This window comes from Helianthus annuus, chromosome 17 (assembly GCF_002127325.2).
Source record: "Helianthus annuus cultivar XRQ/B chromosome 17, HanXRQr2.0-SUNRISE, whole genome shotgun sequence".
Lineage (NCBI taxonomy): Eukaryota > Viridiplantae > Streptophyta > Magnoliopsida > Asterales > Asteraceae > Helianthus > Helianthus annuus.
In genome coordinates, this window is record NC_035449.2 from 98,578,701 (window position 1) to 98,602,522 (window position 23,822).

General features: G+C 35.8%; 2 protein-coding genes across 3 annotated transcripts; one reads left to right on the forward strand and one right to left on the reverse strand.

Annotated features, from left to right (window-relative positions):
- The first annotated feature begins 3,059 nt into the window (after window positions 1-3,059).
- LOC110922125 lies at window positions 3,060-6,481 on the forward strand. Of its 2 annotated transcripts, XM_022166451.2 has the most exons (5): window positions 3,060-3,252; window positions 3,811-4,382; window positions 4,975-5,335; window positions 5,432-5,655; window positions 6,034-6,481. In XM_022166451.2, the coding sequence occupies exons 2-5, from the start codon at window positions 3,834-3,836 to the stop codon at window positions 6,061-6,063; spliced, it is 1,164 nt and encodes a 387-aa protein (XP_022022143.1). In that variant the 5' UTR covers window positions 3,060-3,252; window positions 3,811-3,833; the 3' UTR covers window positions 6,064-6,481. The 2 variants fall into 2 exon arrangements, with proteins under 2 accessions (XP_022022143.1, XP_022022142.1); XM_022166450.2 differs by having other exon boundaries at window positions 3,061-3,252; window positions 4,975-5,655.
- Window positions 6,482-7,726: 1,245 nt separating this feature from the next.
- Window positions 7,727-21,981, reverse strand: LOC110926527 (plant cysteine oxidase 4). Its single transcript, XM_022170310.1, has 6 exons — window positions 21,826-21,981; window positions 20,909-21,193; window positions 19,275-19,420; window positions 19,063-19,195; window positions 18,781-18,993; window positions 7,727-8,097 (listed from the first exon to the last, which is right to left on the reverse strand). The coding sequence occupies exons 2-6, from the start codon at window positions 21,006-21,008 to the stop codon at window positions 7,979-7,981; spliced, it is 711 nt and encodes a 236-aa protein (XP_022026002.1). The 5' UTR covers window positions 21,009-21,193; window positions 21,826-21,981; the 3' UTR covers window positions 7,727-7,978.
- Between the last annotated feature and the right edge of the window lie 1,841 nt (window positions 21,982-23,822).

The window sequence follows — 23,822 nt, forward strand, 5'->3', positions numbered from 1 at the left end:
AAGTTCTTTCGGCCATATGCAAGTACTCGTCGTTCTCGTCTGGAGTGCTACCAGTTGCGAGCTGTTAATAGCCGATGTAACCTTTTGCAACGGCGTAAAGCCCTTCCTACCTCGCGCATCGAGGGCCTCTTGAAACCACGAGTCGTTCGCTTCCACATCGCTTACAAATTTTTGGAAAACAAACGTTTCGACATACGGAACCTATGCCAAAAAATATCTTCGTTGTATTTCGGGTCTTCGAAAAAATAATCCGCCATGAGTGTCTCATGTCCCACCTCACGTTGACGTTCAATATATCTCATTCGGTTAGATTTTGCCCTCAATTTAATTTTACATCTTTGTCATCGATTTTCTTTGCTTTTCCAGATAAATTACGATTTTGCCCCCAGTGTATAACTACATACACAAGATGGGGGAATAGTGCCAGGAAGCTGCCTGGGACTCCCTCATTGGCCCAACCAATTTACGATTTTTTTCCCGCTTTAAAATTACGATTTTGCCATCGGTTCAAAATGAGGTTTTACCCCCCAGTTCAAAATAAAATTATGCTTTTGCCCACAACTAAAAATTACAATTTTTTCCTCGGTTCAAAATTGCGATTTTGCCCCCTTTAAATTTACACTTTTGCAGTTACTTTTGTTTTCCTCCCATGCAAATTTTGATTTTGCCCTCAATTTAAATTTACATTTTTGCCATCGTTTTTCTTTGCTTTGTTATTTCTTTTGTTATTTTGTTTTCTTTTTTTTTTTTTGTCCTTTTCCGCTTTATGTATATATTATAGTTATTATTGCGCGAAACTATTAAGAAAAAACTTTCGCAATTCAGTTGGTTGTATGAACATTCAAATATAGTGAGTGTCTCGGGTTTGAAGCCTTTCATAGGAAATAATTTTTTTATTACCTGCTGCTAAATAAAAGTTTGAGTAAATTGTTTCATTTGTTGTAATTTCTTGCCTTTTGCTCGTTTGGGTCGAGGGCGCTCGTGTAAGTTTTTGCCTTTTGTCCTTTTGGGTCGGAGATGTGTTTTAATGAAGTTTATTTGTCAAAAAAAAATAAAATAAAAATTGTTTCATTTATTTGTTTATTAGGGAAAAGATCAAATAGGAAGTTAATTTTCGCTAGGAAGGATAGGAAGCCATAGGATTATGACATGTGGCAAATTTTAAAATAAAGAGAAAGGGTATTTTAGTCAATCCAACTCCTTCTTCTTCCTTTTTCAAAACCCAGTAAATTCAAAAACCCACCATTTTCAAAACCCACCATCTTCAACTATTTCTTCACTTTCTATCTCAATAATCACTACATTATAGTGCGATTTTCATCACCAATCAATGATTCAGAACCCGATCAACGTGTTCTTCAGCTTTTTTTGAAGAAAACCCAGTTTAATTTCATAAAAAAAATCTCGTTTTTCCGGTGATTTTGGAGATAATCACTCGATTCGTTCGATTCGAGCGTTGGTAAGTGTTTCTATCATTCAAATTTCGTCAATTGATGAAGAAATCGGCTCTAATCCATGTAAGAAATTCTTTAATTTCATTTTCATGATCTGGGTTTTTGATTTAGTCATTGCGTTTTACGATCTTTGCGGGGTCCGGGGGCGGCAGCCCCCGGTAGCGGGGTCCCAGGGGCGGCAGCCCCTGGCGGGGTCCAAGGGGCAGAGCCCCTGGCTGGGGTTGAGCTGTACTAAAAATTTTTTTTCGATTAAATTGCTGTACTAAAAACGCATCAGAAAAATTAATTTTCCAGAAATTGGCTCATTTCGAAGACAGTAATTCGTAGACAATTCAGACAGTTCACAGTGACAGACAGTTTTATGTGTCCATTGCGTTTTAGAAATAAGAGAGTTTTATGTGGTTTCTGGCTAATGCGTTTTAGAAAAAAACACATTTTTAAGTGTTTTTGGTCATTGCGTTTTAGGTAAAACACATTTTTAGGTGTTTTCAGTCCATTGCGTTTTAGAATGAGTCATTTTTAAGTGTTTTCTGGCCATTGCGTTTTACATATAAGACATTTCTTTGTGTTTTTGGTGCATTGCGTTTTAGGTAAAACACTTTTTTATGTGTTTTCAGTCCATTGCGTTTTAGAAAACAGACATTTTAAGTGTATTCTGGCCATTGCGTTTTACAAATAAGTCATTTCTTTGTGTTTTTGGTGCATTGCGTTTTAGGTAAAACACTTTTTTATGTGTTTTCTGGCCATTGCGTTTTACAAATAAGACATTTCTATGTGTTTTCTGGCCATTGCGTTTTACAAATAAGTCATTTCTTTGTGTTTTTTGTGTATTGCGTTTTAGAAAAATGTCATTTTTTAGGGTTTTTTTTTCATTGCGTTTTACGTGGTTTTCTATTGCGTTTTACGCAACTGGGTTTAAATTTTTTTTTTTAAATATAGCAATAGTATACTCGTTTTAAAGATAAAAAAACGCTCGTTTTTTTTGTGCAATTTTTATAAAAAATAATGTCGTATGAAAGAGTTATTAACGTTTAAAAAATGGGGGGGAATTGGAGGAGAGAGAAACTATTGGCTTGGATTGACTAGAATGCTCTTGAACAAACTCACGCGCTTTTTTTCTTCCTTTTAATTTCCCTGATTTAATCTTAGCCCTTGATTAACTTAATGGATGATCAAGATCACTTCCTATCCTTCCTAGCCAAATAAACTTCCTATTATATCTCCACCCATGTTTATTATTCTTAATAATAATTTCCATGTTTTTTTTTCAATTTTCAAAAAAAAATTTGTAATTTTTATAATCAACTGGTATGATACTAGTATTTACGGGTAAAACAACAGTAAGTAACGAATCGAACGGGTACCGTGCCCATCCCATTACAAACGAAACAAATCGATAACGTTCGAACTTCCCGCCCGTGTTGCGCTGGGAATTTCACGAGTTGAATCAAAGACGTATTTTACGTTGACAAAGAAAGCGAGATATGTGTGGTGTTGTAACTAACAAATTCCGTCACACATCCCCAATCACAATCAATGACCTGCAAAGTTTGACCAATGAGTCAAGTCAAATCTAATCACTTCTCCACTCAAATAAAGACTCCTAAACCAGGAAACGTATCGAAGCTTATTATATTAACAATAATACCATTTATAAATTCCAATCTTTGCAACTAATTAGCTCAGATTCCATTGACAGATTGTGTTTTAAAGCAAGCGAATACAATCACCAACCTACGCTTTCGTTTATTCTTTTCCTTCTCCATCAATCGTTCCTTCTTCATCATCCAATTTTAAGGTTTGTTTACGTCCAATATATGTTTTATTTCATAATATTAGCTCCGTTTTCAGAATGCTGTGTTGTTTTTAACTTGTCAACGAGATCATTTATATTGATTAATACGAGTTTTATGAGCAGAATCATTCTGTAAATCAGTAAATAGGTACTTGGATTAAACAGTAGGAGGATTCATTTATATTGAGATGATGTTGTTTGTTGCTTTTGATGTTTTCATGACTTTAGGGTTTCATTCAATGATGTGGTTTTGCTATCATACTGTCTTTATTGGTTTATTTAATATGGTTTTTGATTTGATTTACACCAAAATAGGGTGTTAGTGGCTGGGTTTTTCAATATGTGGTAAAGAACTGTTTAAACCTGAAACAGGGAGCGGCGCAGCTTGTTGCCCGTCTACCTGCTATTAGTCTGTAATCGTCTCTGTTTTAGTGAAACTCTTTTCAGTAAAATACAATACATTGTCTGTTATAAAGGCTTACCAACAGTAACTGGACCCTGAACACCCGTGCACCAAAATGTAGTCCTGTTGTTTGTGAATGATGTTGTTGGTGTATGCAGGGTTAGCCCATTGAAGATTTCTGATGGGAGACAAAAGATTAAACTTCAATCGGCCACTTCTTTCTGTGAGACGAACGGTTGCTAATTCACAAAAAGGTTCTACAAGAAAGAATGAAACTTCCACCCCTGCTCTGCTTCCAAGTCCATCTTACAGATCTGACTTGCATTCGGGCCCATTGAGAAACCCCGGGACCGTTCCTTTTGTGTGGGAACAAATTCCAGGAAGACCCAAGGATGAAGGAAAAACACAAAAACCTCCGCTTGTTCCAAGTCCCCCTCCGGGTCGGATTTTGAAAGAAAGATCACAAGATATGAAGAAGCGTTCAGGGAATGACATAAATGAGAAGCCACAACTTACTTATGGTCCAAACTTTTTACAGTTGAATGATGATGATACTGAAGATGATAGTGAATTTGAATATGATGAGCCTGGGCATATGTCACTTCAATTTTGTGGATTGCTTCCACATTTTTGTTTAAAGACTTCTATTGGTATGTTAAATCAGACACCTGTGAGAACCCGATTGCCAGTATCTTCTGCTAATAGAACTCGTGTTGGCGCCTCATCTCAGGTTAATATCTTTTCAGATTTCTTTGCTCAAATACTCTGTTTTTTGGTCAACTATGGTCCATTGTCTATAAGCGGCAACATGGGTGGGTAGGGTAATGGCTCAAAAATTAATTCTAGCTGAAACGGGTCATTTTTGGTCCGTTAGGCTGACGTGCACACACTCTTTTTGTTCACTTTTACATATTTCATAAATAAATAACGTGCTACTTAACATTACGGAAAACATTATTTCTCTATCGCAATTAATAATTAAATGTTTGATTAAAGAAAATAGGAATTTGTATTCATTTGAAACAGACTTTGACCAACTTTCAGTTTTCAAACCGTTCCCCTTTTAGCTAACTTTCACGATTTGACCCGTTTGGGATAAAAGCCACCTGAATTGACCCGTTTGAGACAAATGACAACCCAAATTGACCTGTTTGAGATTAATGACAAACCAAATTAATCCATTTGAGATAAAAGACAATCCAAATCGACCCACTTATAAGTAAACAAGTTGAAATTAGTCAAATTACCACCTCTATTTAGAACTATAAAGCCATACAAATTTCGTTCTTTCTTTTTTTTTATTCTTCCTGGAATTCATTCAGGATGCTAGAGTGGCTGCATATGAACCCAAATCATCCGTCAAAAACCAAAAAGACCCTACCATATTAAATCACGAGTCAACTGAAAATACCAAGCAGAAAAATTCCCAAAAGCTAGAACAGGGTGACAAGATTTCATATAATCACAATGCATCGTCTCCTCCACCTTTTGTTTCTGAAGAAAATGAAGTAAATATACAGAAGAAAGGGCTAGTCAGCTTCAAGGAATTATTAGCTCAAGAATTACAAGCTCATGAGAATGAAAAAGAAACAAACTTTGAGAATCCTACAATTGAGAAGACACTTTATGTTGACACAGTACACAAGGTGGAATCTTCAAAATCAGAGTTCAAGGAGACCGATGGTGATATTTTTGGAATTTCACTTAATCCCACTGAGCCGTTCATGTTCGATTTGGTTTTTGATAATACAAAACATGATAAAGAAATGATACAAACAGGTGCCTGCAACGATCCTAAAGTTGATAAAAAAGTCAAAGCTTCTCAAAAGTCCGGGTTAGAGATGCCTGCTCCTCCGCCGTTACCAAAATCTCCTTCAGATTCTTGGCTGTGGCGTACACTACCTTCTGTGAACTCAAAAACTGCACCTTTATGGTCAAATCATAAACAATCTTCCAAGACAACAACGAAACAGGGTAAAAATGTCCAGTCGCGGTATCCCCAGGTAAAGTGATCGACTTGTTTCAATTCAATTGTTTGCAAAATGGTCGGGTTAGGTAACGGGTCTAAATGAACAATCTTTTGTCACTGTTGAAACCGCCGAAACCTTTGTTCCATATTTTTTTTTTTTTTTTTTGTAAATATCTTGTTTATAGTTTTATGTGTCAAGTATGATTGTAAATAGTTAAATCTATCTTAGTACAATATATTCTAGTTTTTTTTTTTTTTTTTCCAAAGCAATTTAAAAAGTTAAATACACCAACACTTTGTTTGAATTTCGACTCATTTTCGTTTGACCCGTTTGGAATAAAGATAACTTAAAATTGGAAATCGACTTGATGATATTCTAGTTTTGATCATACAACTTTTTTATGATTTTCAGGGACTTTTGCTTCCTATATCCGAAACTTAGCCTTGGTGCACTTCTATGCTAGTTGAACAAATCAAGTGGGTTAGCCTTTAAAGGTTCTATGAATGTGGGTGCTTATTATTGTTATTGGTGTCCACACAAGTTTTTATTTATTTTGTAATTATAAACGAAGAATAAAGAAAAAGTTGATTGTATATGATATGAGAAAAAAGAAATTAAATGATAAAAAAGGTTCAAGTACAATGGGTACCTTTTTAATTCTAGCGAAAGTGATCTTTTATGGGATTGTTATGATTAGTTGTTGGAGCATATGGAAGACCAGGAATGAAGTTAAATTTTCCAATTGTCAAGCTCGGATAGAAGATATTTGTAGCGAAATTAAGTCGGTAGGATTTTGTGGATTAGTAGTAGATTGAAATCTAGGTCCATTGAGTGGTATAAATTTGTTATTATTTAGCTTTTTATCCTTGTATATTGGTGGTTTTTAATGAAGTTTACTTAAAAAAAGTTATAAAAACCTGAAAAACACATATCGGTGTGCAATATATTGAACTACATATTCACATGTATGAATTTCCAGAGCCAACGTCCTTGTGATGGCAGTTAACATTATAGTGTGTTTAGAATCCGCCCTCAAATCAAAACCCTTTATGTAAGATTGAAAGATCATGTTACATTGTTATTGGAACATGTAAGAACCTGTCGAAAGTCTTTAGCGTTTAAAATATTAAGTTTTGCATTGTCAAAACACGATGCGAGTTACGACAGTGTAAACGTTGATCCTGTATCTAATATTTCTTGATGGGTTTGCTTCACTTATTTGATCACAGGGCCGGCATAAAAAAATTTATAAGCCCAAAGCGATAACAAAATTGGAGCCTTTTCGTAAAAATAAAATTGCTTTAGATCTTATTATCCATATATCATCTTTATGTATGCATAATTATAGATCAAAAACTCAATGTCAACAATCAAAAAGCAAAAATCACTTACGTACATTTTTTTAGAATTTAGGGCCCTAGTGAAGCGGGACGTAAAGCCCTTGTTTTATTTTACTCCTCTTGAGTCGACCGTATTTGATGTTTAGATATTTTTTAGAGTTTCGAATACAAACATGTGAATAATTCTATTATATAATTTATTTACATCACATGTTCATGTTTTTTCTTTATTATTACATGTTGCCATGTATGCATTAGCATAATCCAAAAACACACCACTTTTGAATGTGTTGCAAGATGACAATTCAACACACTCATCCATGTAAACCCTAGGAATCGATTTACGAGGGGATACAAAGTGTAATTTAAATTGCATGCAGATTATGATTTCTGTAAGACTTGTATGTTTGATTACGTGTCTTAAACTACAACTTTCAATAAGAGCATATCACCTACATATGAGCATCTCACCTATATATGTAGGGGGTGTCAATCATACTGGGTAGGTAGCTTGACAATTCAAATTGAACACGGCCCATATTTTTGTTGGTATAAAAAACATCGACGCTAAAATCATGCAACCCAAAAACGATATTATCTAAATGTATCAAAAACGTCTGACAGATTGCTAGTAGTAATGAAGTAAATGTTTAATAAAATATGTCAACCTTAACACAACTTGTTTTTTTTTAAACTGACAACCCAAAATTTGATTATTTTGGTGTCTGGCCATATCTATATGAAATAATGTCTCTGCCCACACATTCAAATTTCATTCCCTGTAATTAGATTAAATGAGTGGTGGCGGGTGCAATATTATAAGGAAATAAAAACATGTTTGTTAGGTTCCATCAAGGTCTAAACTAGGTACAAACAATGTGTATGTACAAAGCCTGCCTCTGCCTGCCTAATTTTCATAAACTTGGATTATTTTCACCTCAATTCATTGCATAATATATGTTACCAACACTATTTAAGATGAAGAATTAATATTAATAAATAAATGTTTTTCTTCTTCAAGTCTTGATAGCACGCCCTTTGTATTGACCCCTTTGAATCACAAAATCATCAGGAGGTTGGGATTCTTCTAGCCATGCAACTTCTGAGCATGTTACTCCATCTACCTCTATGCTACCTTCAAAATGTAATAACAATAATAGTAATAAGTTACGGTCAACATGTATATAAGAAACACCATCGATTTCATCAACATATCCTTCACTGTTCTCCGGGACGAGAAAATCTTATTAGGCCTCATCTATTGGAATTATACTATTTTTCCTTGCTTATAGTCTAAATGAATATGGTTAAAGGAGTTTAGGTAGGATTTATTGAGCATCCTGGGAGAGAGACCTCTCGATACAGGACTGAATCATTTCTCTCATGTTTCCCATAGTGGTTTCGTGCCTTAACCTCCTCCTCGAAATATAAATGAAGTCAGGTCATCTTTACACTCATGTTGTATCCATGTCTGGTTTAGCAAGGTACTGACGGGTCCTGGGTTACAAAAGAAAAAGATTCCCATAGTATTCCTAGGTATTAGGTATATTGTTCGCAATCGTTTAGACCCTAAATCATGGGAGCCAAAGTCACGCCTAGACGCAGCTAACAGCCGACCTGACCCGGTTAAAAACTGTCTGAAGAAGTCATCTGTTTTTTTTTCTTTCCTATCTATATTCTAAAAACCAATATTCTTTTATCTTTATAACACCAACCGGTGAAGGAGAGATGGGGTTTTAAGTTTTAACTATGTGTTGTCAGAGGTCGTAGACAGTGGGGTTTTTACATTTCACTGCAAATAAGGTGTGTTGTGGTGGGGTGAAATGTGGTATTGGGTTGAGGTGGCTTATTTAATAATTAAAAAAATGGTAAATTACACTTTTCGTCCTTTATGTTTGTACCGGATTGCAACAGATAACCTTTAACTTCAATAATTACAGTCATAATTGTTGGATATAATGTTCAATTGTCCGATTAAAATTCGAAGTTGCCGTCAAGGTACAACCCAAAGAGTTACACTTTGGGCAACGAACATGTAACGGTGTTTAATTTGTTAATCACCGGATCACGAAATAATAAGCGTAATAAAAGAAACGTGTAATTATTTAGAATAATTACGTAGAGCTGGATAAATATTATAATTAATTTGTTAATTATAATTAATATCAGATAATTAAATGTGTATATCCATATTGTTAGTTATTAGATAATTAATAAAATAAGGAGATATATTGTTTAATTATGAGATAGTTATGAAGGAGTTGTGATTAGATTACAATTCTTAATCCTTGTTTTGAAATAAAAGGTATACGTATATCTTTTTAATAGAAAAAGGGGACTCAACACATAACTCTGAAAAATGGCTTCTGCTCGTTGCTTTTCATGGGTGACGAAAACAAATTGAAGGCAACAGAGGAATTCTTATTCAAATCAAGAGACAGATTTTGCTTTTGTTTTTTTTTTACTTGTGGACCACTCACGCAATAAGAACAAGAACAAGTTATTTCTACTTACAATTTTTCAAGGGTCGCAACAAGTGGAGCTATTGTTTCTTTGGTTACGCATACGGTAAAGTTTTGAATTTTTCTTTTTAGATTAAGGCTTCGTTTGAAATCGTTTCAAACGAACAAATATGATTTCGTGGTCAACGATCATCTAGCGAGATCGTTCGTTGAACCAAGGTGTCTTTCTTGGATGTCACGATTCTTTAATTTTAATATAACCTATTTTGATTGTAATGAGATCACTGGTGGAAACGGTTTAGAACCGAACCTCGTGTACATGTTTTCCGCTGCGTTCAGTTTGTTTGACAAATTGATTAAAATTATTTTCTAAAAGTTACACGAAATTTCCAACAGTGGTATCAGAGCCACCTTACAAATCAAAGTAGGTTATTTTATAGATGTGTTTGTAGATCTATAAAATAGTTATAGGATTGCATGCTTAAAATCGAGTAGATTTGGCATAGGATCCTGTCACGTATACTAGTTATAGGCAAGTTTTATTAAGGCCAAACATGAACACTTGTCAAAGTACTATTTGACAAAATATTTGGCCTTAACCTATTTCGTTTAGCTTAATGATCGTAGTATGCAAATCCGGGTCTGGAATCGTTTTTCATAACACGTGTACTAAATTAGTTTTTGGAGCTACACACGTTAAATTAGTTTAAAGAAAAACGAATATATTAAAATAATTATTTTTAATATATACCAAACTAAAATATTAAAAAAAAAACGTAACTAAACACTTTATTTTAAAATAAAGTTAAAATTTTGTTAAGTCTTTTCGTTACAATATCTAAAGGAAATTTAACTTTTCTTTATATTAAAGTTTTTTTTTAGGATTGGATCTAAGATTAAGTGGGAGCACAAAAGGGTTTGTGCTACACTTAATGGGCTCGGTTCACGTTCTTGGGCTCGAACGAACCGAACATATTATGAACCCGGAATTGCATATTTATTTATTTATTTTGCGTTTTGCCATGAGATGTTTATTACGCCATAAAATTAATAACCAATACACGATCATTAAAACAACAATTTTAATAAAAGGTTTATTAAGTATTGGGTAGGTAATTAAAATAAACAGTTTATTTTAAAATACAAAAATCAAAAATTGGTTTTTCAAAAAATTAAAAGTTAATTTGAAAACCATAATTAATAAAAGTTATTGATTAAAATAAATTTGCGACACGACCAACTTAGATTAAATAGGGTATTTAAAATTAATCGGTCGAGTGATTGAAAGGTGTTTCAAGTCGTCACAAATTAAAACGTAAAATTGATTTTTACAAAGGAATTGTATAGCCTATGTTCATGCCATAGGTCGTACAAGTATTTTAAAACGACCCGAACTGGTAATTTTAAAATATAACCCAAATTAAAATCGATATTCTACGCCACCCTAAATTAAGAACACCCGAACTGATCTATCCGAACCCCTGGTGCTAGTGTTTACCCTGCATCCAGGCCTACGGTTTTGGTTAGGGGTAGTTCCGCGATTTCCATGCTTACATGGGCCGGGCTACAGTTCTTATTGGAGGACAAATATCACTTTTGCGACACGAGAGCGAATGTTAGTGTTTACCCTGCATTCGTCTTCTACGGTTGTGAAAGTGGGCGTAGTTGGGGTTAACGTACCAATGCTTGACAACACTCGTCATGCGACCCTAAACCGAGAATTGTGTAGTTGACACAATTGGTGATCGTCACCTACCCTTCAATCTATGCCAGTGAAGAGTGCTAAGTCCATTCACTGAGTTATGGGGAGATGGGATCTCATCCTAATTCCTAAAATTTTGTATATCTTGGGTCAAAATTGAATTAGGTTAATGCATGAAAATTACTAATAAAATTTTCTTCTAAATTCTACAGATGTCTACAAACAATTCTGATAACACCAAATTCTCGCTTAAGTCCATCCTTGAAAATGCTAAACTTGATAATTCTAACTTCATGGATTGGTACCGCAACCTGAAAATTGTTCTCAGGGCGGAGAAAAAGGCTTATGTCCTTGAAGGACCAATTCCCGAAGCACCTGCTGCTAATACGGGTGCAGCCCGTAGGACATGGGAAAAACATGTTGATGATTCCCAAGATGTGACATGTCTTATGCTTGCTATGATGATTCCAGAACTTCAGAAGAATCTGGAAAACTTGGGCGCATATGAGATGAGTGAGCAGCTGAAAAACATGTTTCAGCAGCAAGCTCGTCATGAGCGTTTTGAGGTGATGAGATCTCTCATTACATGTCGCATGCAGAAAGGTACTTCGGTCAGTGCTCATGTACTGAAAACGAAGTCTTTCGTTGATCAACTGGAGCGTCTGAACGCACCCCTTAGTAATGAGTTAGCTACGGATGTGATCCTTAACTCGTTACCCAATTCATATCATCAGTTCGTAATGAACTATAACATGAATGGGTGGGAAAGAACGATCCCAGAGTTGCATCAGATGCTAAAAACTGCTGAGACAAACATCCCAACTAAGGGCAATCCAGTGCTGGCGATCAGGGAAGGAAGAATTACCAAGAAGAAGCAATCCAAGGGAAAAGGCAAGGCGAGTAAGCAAGACAAGGGCAAAGGCAAAAAGGTTGCCACTCCGAAGGCAAAGCCTCATAAAGATGCCAAGTGTTTTCACTGTGATGAGATCGGACATTGGAAGAGGAATTGTCCCAAGTACCTGGCTGAGTTGAAGCTTAAGAAGCTGCAGATTGGAGAATCCTCGGGTATACATGTTATTGATCTATTTTCCTTTTCGAGCAAATCTTGGGTGTTTGACACTGGATGTGGTTTTCACATTTGTAATGATTTGCAGGGACTGAAAAGGATTAGGAAGCTGAAGCAGGGTGACTTAGAGCTGCACGTTGGGAACGGGCAGAATGTTGCTGTAAAGGCAGTTGGAGAATTTATTCTTGAATTACCTTCTGGATTGTTTATTACTTTAGACAATGTTTTTTATGTTCCTAGTTTGACTAAGAATATTATTTCTGTTTCTGCTTTAAGAGAACAAGGTTTTAATTATGCTTTTGATATTGTTAATGGTAGCATTTCTGCATTTTTAAATGGTGTGTTCTATTTTGAGGCTAAGCCTCACAATGGTGTCTATGAAATAGATACTTCTAACAATAGATCAAATAATATAGTATGCTCTCTTTCCTCTAAACGTGTTAAAACTAGCTTTAATCAAGCATATCGTTGGCATTGTCGTCTTGGCCATATTAACATTAATCGCATGAGGAAGCTCCAGACCGCAGGGATTCTAGAATCCACGGGTCAGGAGACTTATGATTTATGCGAATGTTGTCTAAGTGGCAAGATGACTAAGGCCCCTTTTACCGGAACTAGTGAAAGGGCCAAAGACCTGTTAGGACTCATACATACTGATGTATGTGGTCCATTCAGGACTATGTCAAGGAACGGGGAAAGATACTTCGTCACATTTACTGATGATTATAGTAGATATGGATATGTTTATCTTATGAAGTTTAAACATGAAACCTTTGAAAAGTTCAAAGAATTCCAAAATGAAGTACAGAATCAACTAGGGAAAACGATTAAGGCACTTCGATCCGATCGAGGTGGTGAATACATTAATCAAGAGTTTGATGAACATCTCAAGAAGTGTGGGATTATATCCCAACTAACTCCACCCGGAACACCACAACTCAATGGTGTGTCTGAGAGGAGAAATCGAACCTTATTAGATATGGTTCGATCAATGATGTGTCGTACAAACTTACCACACTCCTTTTGGAGTTATGCTCTTGAAACTGCTACACGTCTTGTGAATATTGCTCCTACTAAAAAGGTAGAAAAGACACCATATGAGATGTGGCATGGTAAACCACCTAAAGTCTCTTACCTTCGCATATGGGGATGTAACGCTTATGTTACCAGTGAGTCTTCGGACAAACTTGATCCTCACGGTGAAAAAGTTGTTTTCATTGGATATGCATACCCGGTTGGTTATTATTTCTATAATCCTACTGAAAATAGAGTTTTCACTAAGCGTCGAGGAACATTCCTAGAGGATGAGCTTATGGCGCGAGGAATTGGAGATAATCTTGTGGATCTTGAGGAAATTCGAGAACCACAAATTAATCAACCAATAGTCGAATCTGCCTCTCAACAAAATATTGTTGGACCTGAACCTGATAGGATTCAGGAATCTGATGTAACACTAGGCGTCCGCAGAAGTACGAGGGATCGTCATGAACCTAATCGGTATTCACCTGATAGGTACGTCTTGATAATAGATCAAGAAGAGCCCTCAACCTACAAAGCTGCGATTTCAGGTAACGAATCTGAAAAATGGCTCGAAGCCATGGGCGTCGAGATGCAATCCATGTATGACAATCAAGTCTGGGATTTGGTTGAACTTCCTCCCGAATGTCGGACTGTAGGAAGTAAATGGGTTTTCAAGTTGAAAACAGACATGGATGGAAATGTGCAAACCTATAAGGCTCGGTTGGTTGCTAAAGGATTTACTCAGACTCAAGGAGTTGATTATGAGGAAACCTTCTCGCCAGTAGCCATGCTTAAGTCTATTAGGATTCTACTTGCCATAGCCGCGTATTATGACTATGAGATATGGCAAATGGATGTCAAAACCGCGTTCCTAAATGGACACCTTACAGAAGATGTCTATATGGAGCAGCCTGAAGGTTTTGTAGATCCTAAGAATCCAAAGAAAGTTTGCAAGTTGAATAAATCCATTTATGGATTGAAACAAGCATCTCGAAACTGGAATCTTTGTTTTGATCAGAAAATCAAACAATTTGGTTTTATCAAAAATGAAGATGAGCCGTGTGTTTACAAAAAGGCAAGTGGGAGTTCTATTACTTTTCTAATCCTGTATGTAGATGACATACTTCTCATTGGAAACAATATCCCGATGTTGCAGGACGTTAAATCCTGGTTTGGTAAATGTTTCTCAATGAAGGATCTTGGAGAAGTTGCTTATATTCTAGGAATAAAGATTTATAGAGATAGATCTAAGCGGCTACTTGGACTTAGTCAAAGTACATATATTGATAAGGTCATTCGGCATTTTTCGATGCAAGATTCCAAGAAAGGTCTCTTGCCAATGGCAAGTGGAACCGTACTGAATAGTCATCAGTGTCCCAAATTGGACAAAGATAAAGAGGATATGAAAAAGGTTCCATATGCCTCTGCTATCGGTTCCATCATGTATGCCATGTTATGTACTAGACCGGACGTATCGTTTGCTCTGAGCTTGACTAGCAGATATCAACAGAATCCTGGTAAGAGTCACTGGATTGCTGTGAAAAATATCCTAAAGTACTTAAAAAGAACTAAGGATATGTTTCTGATATTTGGCGGTTTGGAAGAAGAGCTGAAAGTAAAATGTTACACTGACGCAAGCTTCCAAACGGATCGTGACGATTCACGATCTCAGACAGGCTATGTTTTTACTTTAAATTGTGGTGCTATAACTTGGAAGAGTTCTAAGCAAAGCGTGGTGGCCCAGTCAACCACTGAATCAGAATATATAGCGGCTTCAGAAGCTGCTAAGGAGGCTGTTTGGATGAAAAAGTTCATTGCTGATCTCGGAGTTATACCAAGTATACAGAAGCCTATCGAGATATTTTGCGACAATACAGGTGCAATTGCTCAGGCAAAGGAACCAAGGTCGCATCACAGCACGAAGCATATTCTCAGAAAATTCCACTACATACGGGAAGTTTTGGAAAGAGGAGACATCGTAGTAGAGAAAATTGATACTGATCAGAATCTAGCGGACCCGTTTACTAAGCCTATACCTCAAGTGAAACACGAGAAGCATGCAGATAGTATAGGTCTTAGATATGCTAGACAGTGGGTCTGATTTTGTAATTTAGTAATTTGGTGCATTTTGAACTGTAAACAGTATTTTATGTTTATTTGAATTTAATGGTTGAATGTCTTTTAAACTATTATATCTGTGTTCAAATATTAGTACGTTAAGTATCTATGAATATTGTATTCTAAAATGTCCGTAGTCTATCAGATTCGTGAGAACCAATCTGGTAAAAGACTATTGTGAATTAGATGGTTGATCCATATAATGGATACTCAAAGTGTTGAGAACCATATTCACTGATATGATTAGTTGAATCATATTGGGCGTAACTCGTTTCAAAATGATCTTCATGGATCTTAGTCATAAGACATTTTAAATAGGTACGATCATTGTATCCTTAGACCTGCGGTACATACTAGAACTAACTTAAATGAATGGTTGCTCTTTGATTCTATCTAACGCTGTACGTAACTGGCAGTAATAAGGATAGTTTTGGGAATGATCTGAAGTTTAGTGGGAGTTGTTTGATAAACCACTTTAAATCAGGAACGGAATTAGAAATGGTTGAATAATATATGAGAATGAATTGGATCCATGTCTCATGTTCAACAAGTGTTCAATACAGAGGGATAAATGAGTCGATAACCAGGGCTATAGTATTTGCATAACCAAAGGATTGATTAGTGCAAAGAATTAGTTGACATAAATTTGTCATACCTTACCGGGGGCAATATGATGCAGCTAGGCACCCACTATTGTCTACTTTGAAACTTAATTGGCCAATCGACCAAGTGGGAGATTGTTGGATATAATGTTCAATTGTCCGATTAAAATTCGAAGTTGCCGTCAAGGTACGACCCAAAGAGTTACACTTTGGGCAACGAACATGTAACGGTGTTTAATTTGTTAATCACCGGATCACGAAATAATAAGCGTAATAAAAGAAACGTGTAATTATTTAGAATAATTACGTAGAGCTGGATAAATATTATAATTAATTTGTTAATTATAATTAATGTCAGATAATTAAATGTGTATATCCATATTGTTAGTTATTAGATAATTAATAAAATAAGGAGATATATTGTTTAATTATGAGATAGTTATGAAGGAGTTGTGATTAGATTACAATTCTTAATCCTTGTTTTGAAATAAAAGGTATATGTATATCTTTTTAATAGAAAAAGGGGACTCAACACATAACTCTGAAAAATGGCTTCTGCTCGTTGCTTTTCATGGGTGACGAAAACAAATTGAAGGCAACAGAGGAATTCTTATTCAAATCAAGAGACAGATTTTGCTTTTGTTTTTTTTTTTACTTGTGGACCACTCACGCAATAAGAACAAGAACAAGTTATTTCTACTTGCAATTTTTCAAGGGTCGCAACAAGTGGAGCTATTGTTTCTTTGGTTACGCATACGGTAAAGTTTTGAATTTTTCTTTTTAGATTAAGGCTTCGTTTGAAATCGTTTCAAACGAACAAATATGATTTCGTGGTCAACGATCATCTAGCGAGATCGTTCGTTGAACCAAGGTGTCTTTCTTGGATGTCACGATTCTTTAATTTTAATATAACCTATTTTGATTGTAATGAGATCACTGGTGGAAACGGTTTAGAACCGAACCTCGTGTACATGTTTTCCGCTGCGTTCAGTTTGTTTGACAAATTGATTAAAATTATTTTCTAAAAGTTACACGAAATTTCCAACAATAATTCTTTATTTGCAAAACCCGTTACACTGTACGTCCTTTAGTACTAACCTGGTTAAATTTTTTTGTTAAGTTTATTCACTTAAGGGTATTATGGTCAATTCATACTTTTATATAAATGTTTAATAAAAAAAAAATGCATATAGACATCATCTCCCCCAATTTCCTAACCCTAAAACCCTAACCACCACATCTTGCCACCACCACCACCTCATCCCCCAACCTCTGCAACTCCCCCTCTAAGAGAAACGAAAAATCAAGATAAAAAGAAGAAAGTAAAAGGAAATTCGGTCCCGAGCGCCATACCCAAAACAAAACTAAGAGAAACGAACTGATAGAGGAGTAGGCCTAGTCTGACTGGCCGTCTAGCCATGAAAACAATGAATTTTAAACTAAATTTCTTGAGGTTTCTACTTTTTAATAGCAGATAGACTATCCCTTATATAATATATTAAAAGCAACAAGACAATAATGTATATGTAGTGACAGTCATGAATTGTAGATGCTCAATTCACTTCATAACAGCATAAATTGCCAGCTAATACACACGTCATGAATGGTCCGACTGTAGATATTACAATCTTACCCTCTCGTTCGCATTCAGATTAATCATTTTCGCGCAATTTTATGGTTTACTGATTTGAAGTTTTGTTGGGGGTGTGAAGATCCGTTGCAGGGGGGTTTTCCGGAAGTGATAGATACGTATTTGGAATATGGTGTCATGAAATGCATTGCCTTTAATCGCCGTGGTACTCTTCTAGAGAGAGAGGGGGGGAGTTGCAGAGGTTGGGGGCAGGATGAGGTGGTGGTGGTGCAAGATGTGGTGGTTAGGGTTTTAGGGTTAGGAAATTGGGGAAGATGATGTCTATATGCACTCTTTTTTTTTATTTATTAAACATTTAAATAAAAGTATGAATTGACCATAATACCCTTATAGGTGAATAAACTTAACAAAAAAATTTAACCAGGTTAGTGCTAAAGGACGTACAGTGTAACGGGTTTTGCAAATAAAGGATTATGACTGTAATTATTGAAGTTAAAGGCTATCCGTTGCAATCCGGTACAAACATAAAGGACGAAAGGTGTAATTTACCCTTAAAATATCTTCAAACGCCCTGGTGCCCATGACCAGCCTCAACCACGCCCACAACACTTAATCTTAGAAGAGAGAGGAGAAGAGCTGAGTGATGAGTAAATTTCTTTTTCTTTGTAAAAGGTGATAGGAACAGTAAATGGAGTGTGCTGGTTGCCTGCCAAATTATATGGGGTATGTACAAGTACAAAGTTCAACAAAGAAACATTAATTTATTTATTCTTAGGTTACTATTTTTTTTTTTTTTTGTTGGCTATATATACTCTTATATTTCTAAGCCTATTATATATTTTTTTATTGTCCATTAGTGCACCTTTTCTACGCCTTGCACTTAGGCGACAACCAGGGCCTTTGACAATTTAGACCACCGATTTAGGTCCTGGATTAGGCTTGGTTAAGAATAATTTACTTTTGCTTGCTTATTTTAAATTCTAATTAAGTACATTTGACGGTGCAAATTGGCAAAGCCAGAAGGTAACCCATATGAAAAACTATACTTGGGTTAGGTTAAGGGTAAGATAATGAACGAATAAGGGGAAAATTTGGCAAGTGAGGCATGTGTGGGAGATTGGCTGCTTCTTCTAGAACAAGACCCGGATAAGCACGATGAAAGAGTCACTAAAGCTATATGTTGACCTTAAATGTTCTCAAATTGCAAAAAAGTTAACAGTAATGAAACAATAATCGGAAAAGTCAAAGTTGACTTACATGGTAGATTTCCGCCAAGGGACCTACGGTAATAAGTGCAGTGTCGACCATCTTCAGAAGAATAAGGTGGTGACAATATATCAAATAAAGCACAGTGAGTTATGGCTCTGAAACTATGGATATTCCCTCCACTATTTGGATACAGTGTTGTTGTCGAGCAGGGCCCATTCATCAGCCCATCTTTCACAACCTTTGCAGGTCTTGCTGATGCATCTACCAATAATAAAATAAATTTTAAAAATACGATTAAAAACACATGATAATGGAAAATAACAAGGATACCTTCAGATGGCAAATCAAGCCAATCATAAGATTTAACTTGCATTGTTCCATAAAGAAGCTTGCTTAGCACAGTCATTCCAGGATGATTGTGAAGTGGTATGATAGAGGATGGTGGCATGCAGAATATCCCTATCTGTATACACAAGTAAATATACACACCTAAGAATTTTCATAAGGAAAAATATGGTGCTTATGTTCTAATTTTGACTTACAGAGAAGCTCTCAGACTCGTGAATATGGATATATTTAATTGGCGGTAAAGATCGGCAGGCCCCGTTACGCTGATTCACAGGCCCATTACAATAACGTGCTAATTGTGCTTCCTGCTCAAGCCCTACATCGGATGGCTTGATTTTATCTGTATAACAAATCAAACAACTAAAACTTGTTGTTTTTATATTCAACAAACGAAGATAATTAAAAAAAAAAATTAACTCTTTTACCTAGTCAGAACTCAGAATCATGTATGGATCTATCAAATTTCAGATATTTATTACAATGTGAAACAAAACAGGATAATTAATTTTTATATCAATCAAGGCATTCAATTGAACTCAAAATGGTATAACAATTAAAAAACTAATGCTAAAAGATGATAACAAACGACGATACTTTAGCATAAACTACTAAATTTCTATAATAATGAAGTAAGCATCTCGGATTTGGCTACCGAATGGATATGCTAAAGCACAAGTTATTCGTCTAAAATAATTGCAATGAAGTAGACGAGGCAAAAGAATGTAGAGAGTTGGCCATCAACTACACCTAAATATGGGTATCAAGGTGCAATATGTTACCAAAATCGTATATATACTAGTAATAAGACCCGCGCGCCTTGCGGCGCGGGTACTTCGCAAATATTGAACGGATTAGTCCAAGTGTTATGAGATGTGTTAAGCATATGAAAACGCACGCTTTACCGTATCCGATTGAACTCAATGTATCCTATAGTTGCATTGCGATTGGATCAAAACGTAACGTAAATCGAATTTATATCGTACAATCATAACGTATTATACGCGAGCCGACTAACTCGAATTTATATCGTCAAGCCAAAAACTCTCGAGGGGGTCAAAGTGGCATTTACAAAGTTCAGAAAAAGTTAAGTGGTTAAAAATTGCATTTCCTAAACTTAAGGGCTAAGAATGCGTAAAGATAAAATTTGATAAAGTTTTGGGGTAAGAGGACCCGGGGCCATGCGTTATTCTATCACGGACCGCTCCTTCAACGCGTTATTTCCCACCGCCGGTACAAACTAAAACGCGTGATACATTAACGCAATCCGGTTTTCGTTATCTCCATCACGCGTTAATGTTTTGTTTTGTGAGGGTATTTGTTGGTTGGGGGGAAATTGTTGGGTGTGGTGATGAGTGATGACCACCCCCACTAAAAAAGGTTGTGAGTGATGGAAAAATGGTCGATGACATGGCAGAACTTGATTGGTGCTTGTGAGTGATAAATTCTATCACTAGTGAACCACCCCCCCTCCCCTAAGAAAGATACTATAACAAAGTTGGGGCTGAAAAGGAAACTACCACAAAGTTGGGGTGTCAAAAGCAAACTATTTGTAAAATGGAGTAGTTGTTTAGGGACTAAATTTGCCATTTTATGAAACTTTGAAGATACCAAGGTCAAGGGGCTAAAATTACAACATCGTGAAAGTATGGGGGGAGAGGGAGGCAAAGCCGGTAGGGTTTCCACCGACTTTCTCTTTTAAGAGTATTAGTAATAGTAATATGTGCCATACCATCAAAATCCAAGATTAAAACATTATTTTGCATCTTAATAGGCAACTAAAAGTACATATAAAATCCAGTAAGATATAAAGAAGCATGGTGTACCATACCTAAGAGCGCACGGACTTTTTCGAGAGCCTCTTCAGACACGGGTCCATTAGGAGACAGAGATACTTTACAAGTATTGTAAAGCTTCTGTATTGCTGGCATGATTTTTTTTTATTATTGCAGAAATCTTGTGAACAGAAGGGTCCTCTAGCAGCACAGAAGACCCTTCTAATGTAGTATAAACTGGAATCACGGTCGCTTAATAACTGAATTTTATGATGTCAATAAGTGTCACTCAAGGGTGTCCATATCTTCATCAAATGGCAAGGCATCACATATTGTAGCCGCTGCGCATGCAAAACAAATTTAGGGACTAATAAACGTTGATCTGAAATAGCTCACCTGACATTTGAAACTAATGTAACAGACCAATATATAAAGATGATTATGCTAGATGGATAAAACTTATCTGTTGAGTCAATTACTCAATAAATGATAATTTTCTCTTTCTCAAACAAATAATAATAATAATAATAATAAAAATAACTTCATTCTTCATGAAAAGGAATACAGTATGATAGTCATTACACAGCAAATATCATCTTACAAATCCACTTTAGTTGATTTTTAGAGTTGATTATCATGTCATCACAAAATGCAAGAAACAATCTAAAAGCCAACTCTGCAAATTTAACAAAAAATTCATAATTTAACCCTAATCAGAACCCTATGATCACAAACTCATTTGTCAACTTAGGAAAAAAAACATAAATCAATCAGCATAGCCATAGATCATCCATCAATCATGCACTCTGACTCAAAAATCATCAATTCAGGAAGTGAAATTGCGCAACATTCAACTCAAATTTAAGTCGCAACCTATTTACAACAATCAAAATTCGAATTGGGCGTACAATCAGCGTGTAATCAATTTCAAGCAACAAAATTAATCTGAAAAGAACCCTAGAAACTGAATTACCGGTGTCCGAAGAAATTAAAAAAAAAGTAAGAAACAGAATCGCCGATTGTGGTGAGGAATTGAGGGAGATCTGTCGTGTTTTGGAGGATTCCGGCAGCTATTGTCGACTAGGATACTATTTGTAGGTTAACATAGATTGCATTTTACATTTTTTCATATTGGTTTATCCAAGTTATAAAAATCTTACATGTCCATGTTAATTTTTTTTTTTAAGGTTTTGCTTTTTTTTTAAGGTTTTGCTACTATTAAGCCAATGTGTAGTTAGTCATAAAATCCTTTGTGTGGCGTTATATGATAAGTGACGAAACGCGTAAGAGAAGGGCTTTATATAACTTAAGTGTGTAGTTGGGATATATATGTAAGAGCCTTTATATATATGTATGTGTATATATGTGTGTGAGTGGGGAAGAAAGGGCCACATCATGATGGTGTCCGCGAGAGGAGGGAGAGGCCGTGTGACAACCCGAACCTTACCGAACCTTATAGGTTAGCATCGTTGTCTTAACAATCTTAAGAGCCTCATCGTTTTATTTTATTATACACTATTTCATTGTACGTATTAACTTGAACCCTCACATGTGAATTGGGCCGAACACTAATTCATGAGCATTGGGCCGATAACCAGCTTACACGTATAGGGCCTTTATATAACCTATTCAGGTGGGCCGATATCTGGTTTAATCATGTATGGTATCTTCTTTTAAATAACCGGCCCAACTCTTATATTAATTGTAACCGGCCCAACTCTTATAATTGTTTAGATTTATTATTCAGCCCAACAACCCTTATCCCTATAGAAACATGAATACGTATCATCCTCTAAATCAAATCCGGTTAGTTTAAAAACCATAACAAACTCTACTCTTCTCTCTCCCTAACCTGCGTATTCTCTCTCTCTCTAACCCACGGACGCAGCAGAAAACCCTTTCCCCCTTCGGATTCTTGGTTAGTGATTTCCTTCGTATGTTATGTGAATCTTGTTTGTTTGTGAGTTGAGTAACAGAAGTATGCACATGTTCTAAATTAATTATATGATGTTATGTGATGTGAATCTTGTTTGTTTGTGAGTTGAGTAACAGAAGTATGCACATGTTCTAAATTAATTATATGATGTTAATCATGGCTACACTAATTGAATGAAGTCTTTGTATTTTCGGTCCAATCATGGCTGAAAGAAATTGGAGGTGTCGGCCACTGATGTAGTTTTAAAGGAAAAATAAATAAGTATTAATAGAGGGTAGTGGATCGATGGTCCAATGAGGGGCATGGAACATGAAACTGATTCTTAAAATTTAATACACATATCACATGGATCATTGTATGATCATTGTCGGCCAGTAGGTTGTTTTGAAAGGAAAGTTATTCCAAACATCAGTTTATTAATAATGGTATACTATAAGTAATGAACTGGATTGAAGGGATTGGTTAAGTGGGCGGTGGGTTTTACTTGGATTGGCCGATTGGGCCGCCCACAATTATAAGGGCCATTATGTGACTAACTGTGTTTATATTATGTGACTAACTGTGTTTATTAGTTCGGTGGAGCCTGGTTGACTATTTAGGGGTAATACAAGCTGAATAAGTGTTCGGCTATATGATACATAAAGAGTAGATTTCACACTATTTAATTAAATGCACTTTGTGAATTGGAACACATATCAATCGGGTAATCATGTTGGGCCCAAGTCACTTAGATTTCACAAACGTTAACAGGCTGCACGGTTGATTTGGCCATATGTTTAATTGGGTTGTACACTTCATCGGGCTGGAACCATACGGGCCGCACATGTATGTTAATTGGGCTTGAAGTGTATAAAAGTAACCTTATGTATGTGTGTATGTATGAAATGTGTCTAAGTTACTACATGCTAAGTGGGTATTCGACAACGCTATATGAAAGGCTTAACTATCATGACTTGAATTACGTTGCGTGTGTTACATGTACAATAAATGTGCTTTATGTGGATGGTAAATACGGGAATTAATTGTATACGTGA

What these genes read in the sequence shown, in the direction of transcription:
- LOC110922125 (XM_022166450.2), top strand. Translation starts at nt 3,834, where the DNA reads ATGGGAGACAAAAGATTAAACTTCAATCGGCCACTTCTTTCTGTGAGA. An exon ending in GTGTTGGCGCCTCATCTCAG is followed by an intron (nt 4,383 to 4,974) that starts GTTAATATCTTT and finishes GAATTCATTCAG; the next exon opens with GATGCTAGAGTGGCTGCATA. An exon ending in TCCAGTCGCGGTATCCCCAG is followed by an intron (nt 5,656 to 6,033) that starts GTAAAGTGATCG and finishes TATGATTTTCAG; the next exon opens with GGACTTTTGCTTCCTATATC.
- LOC110926527 (XM_022170310.1), bottom strand. Translation starts at nt 21,008, where the DNA reads ATGCCAGCAATACAGAAGCTTTACAATACTTGTAAAGTATCTCTGTCT. An exon ending in AAAAGTCCGTGCGCTCTTAG is followed by an intron (nt 19,421 to 20,908) that starts GTATGGTACACC and finishes TTTGTTATACAG; the next exon opens with ATAAAATCAAGCCATCCGAT. An exon ending in CCTTGGCGGAAATCTACCAT is followed by an intron (nt 8,098 to 18,780) that starts GTAAGTCAACTT and finishes TACATTTTGAAG; the next exon opens with GTAGCATAGAGGTAGATGGA.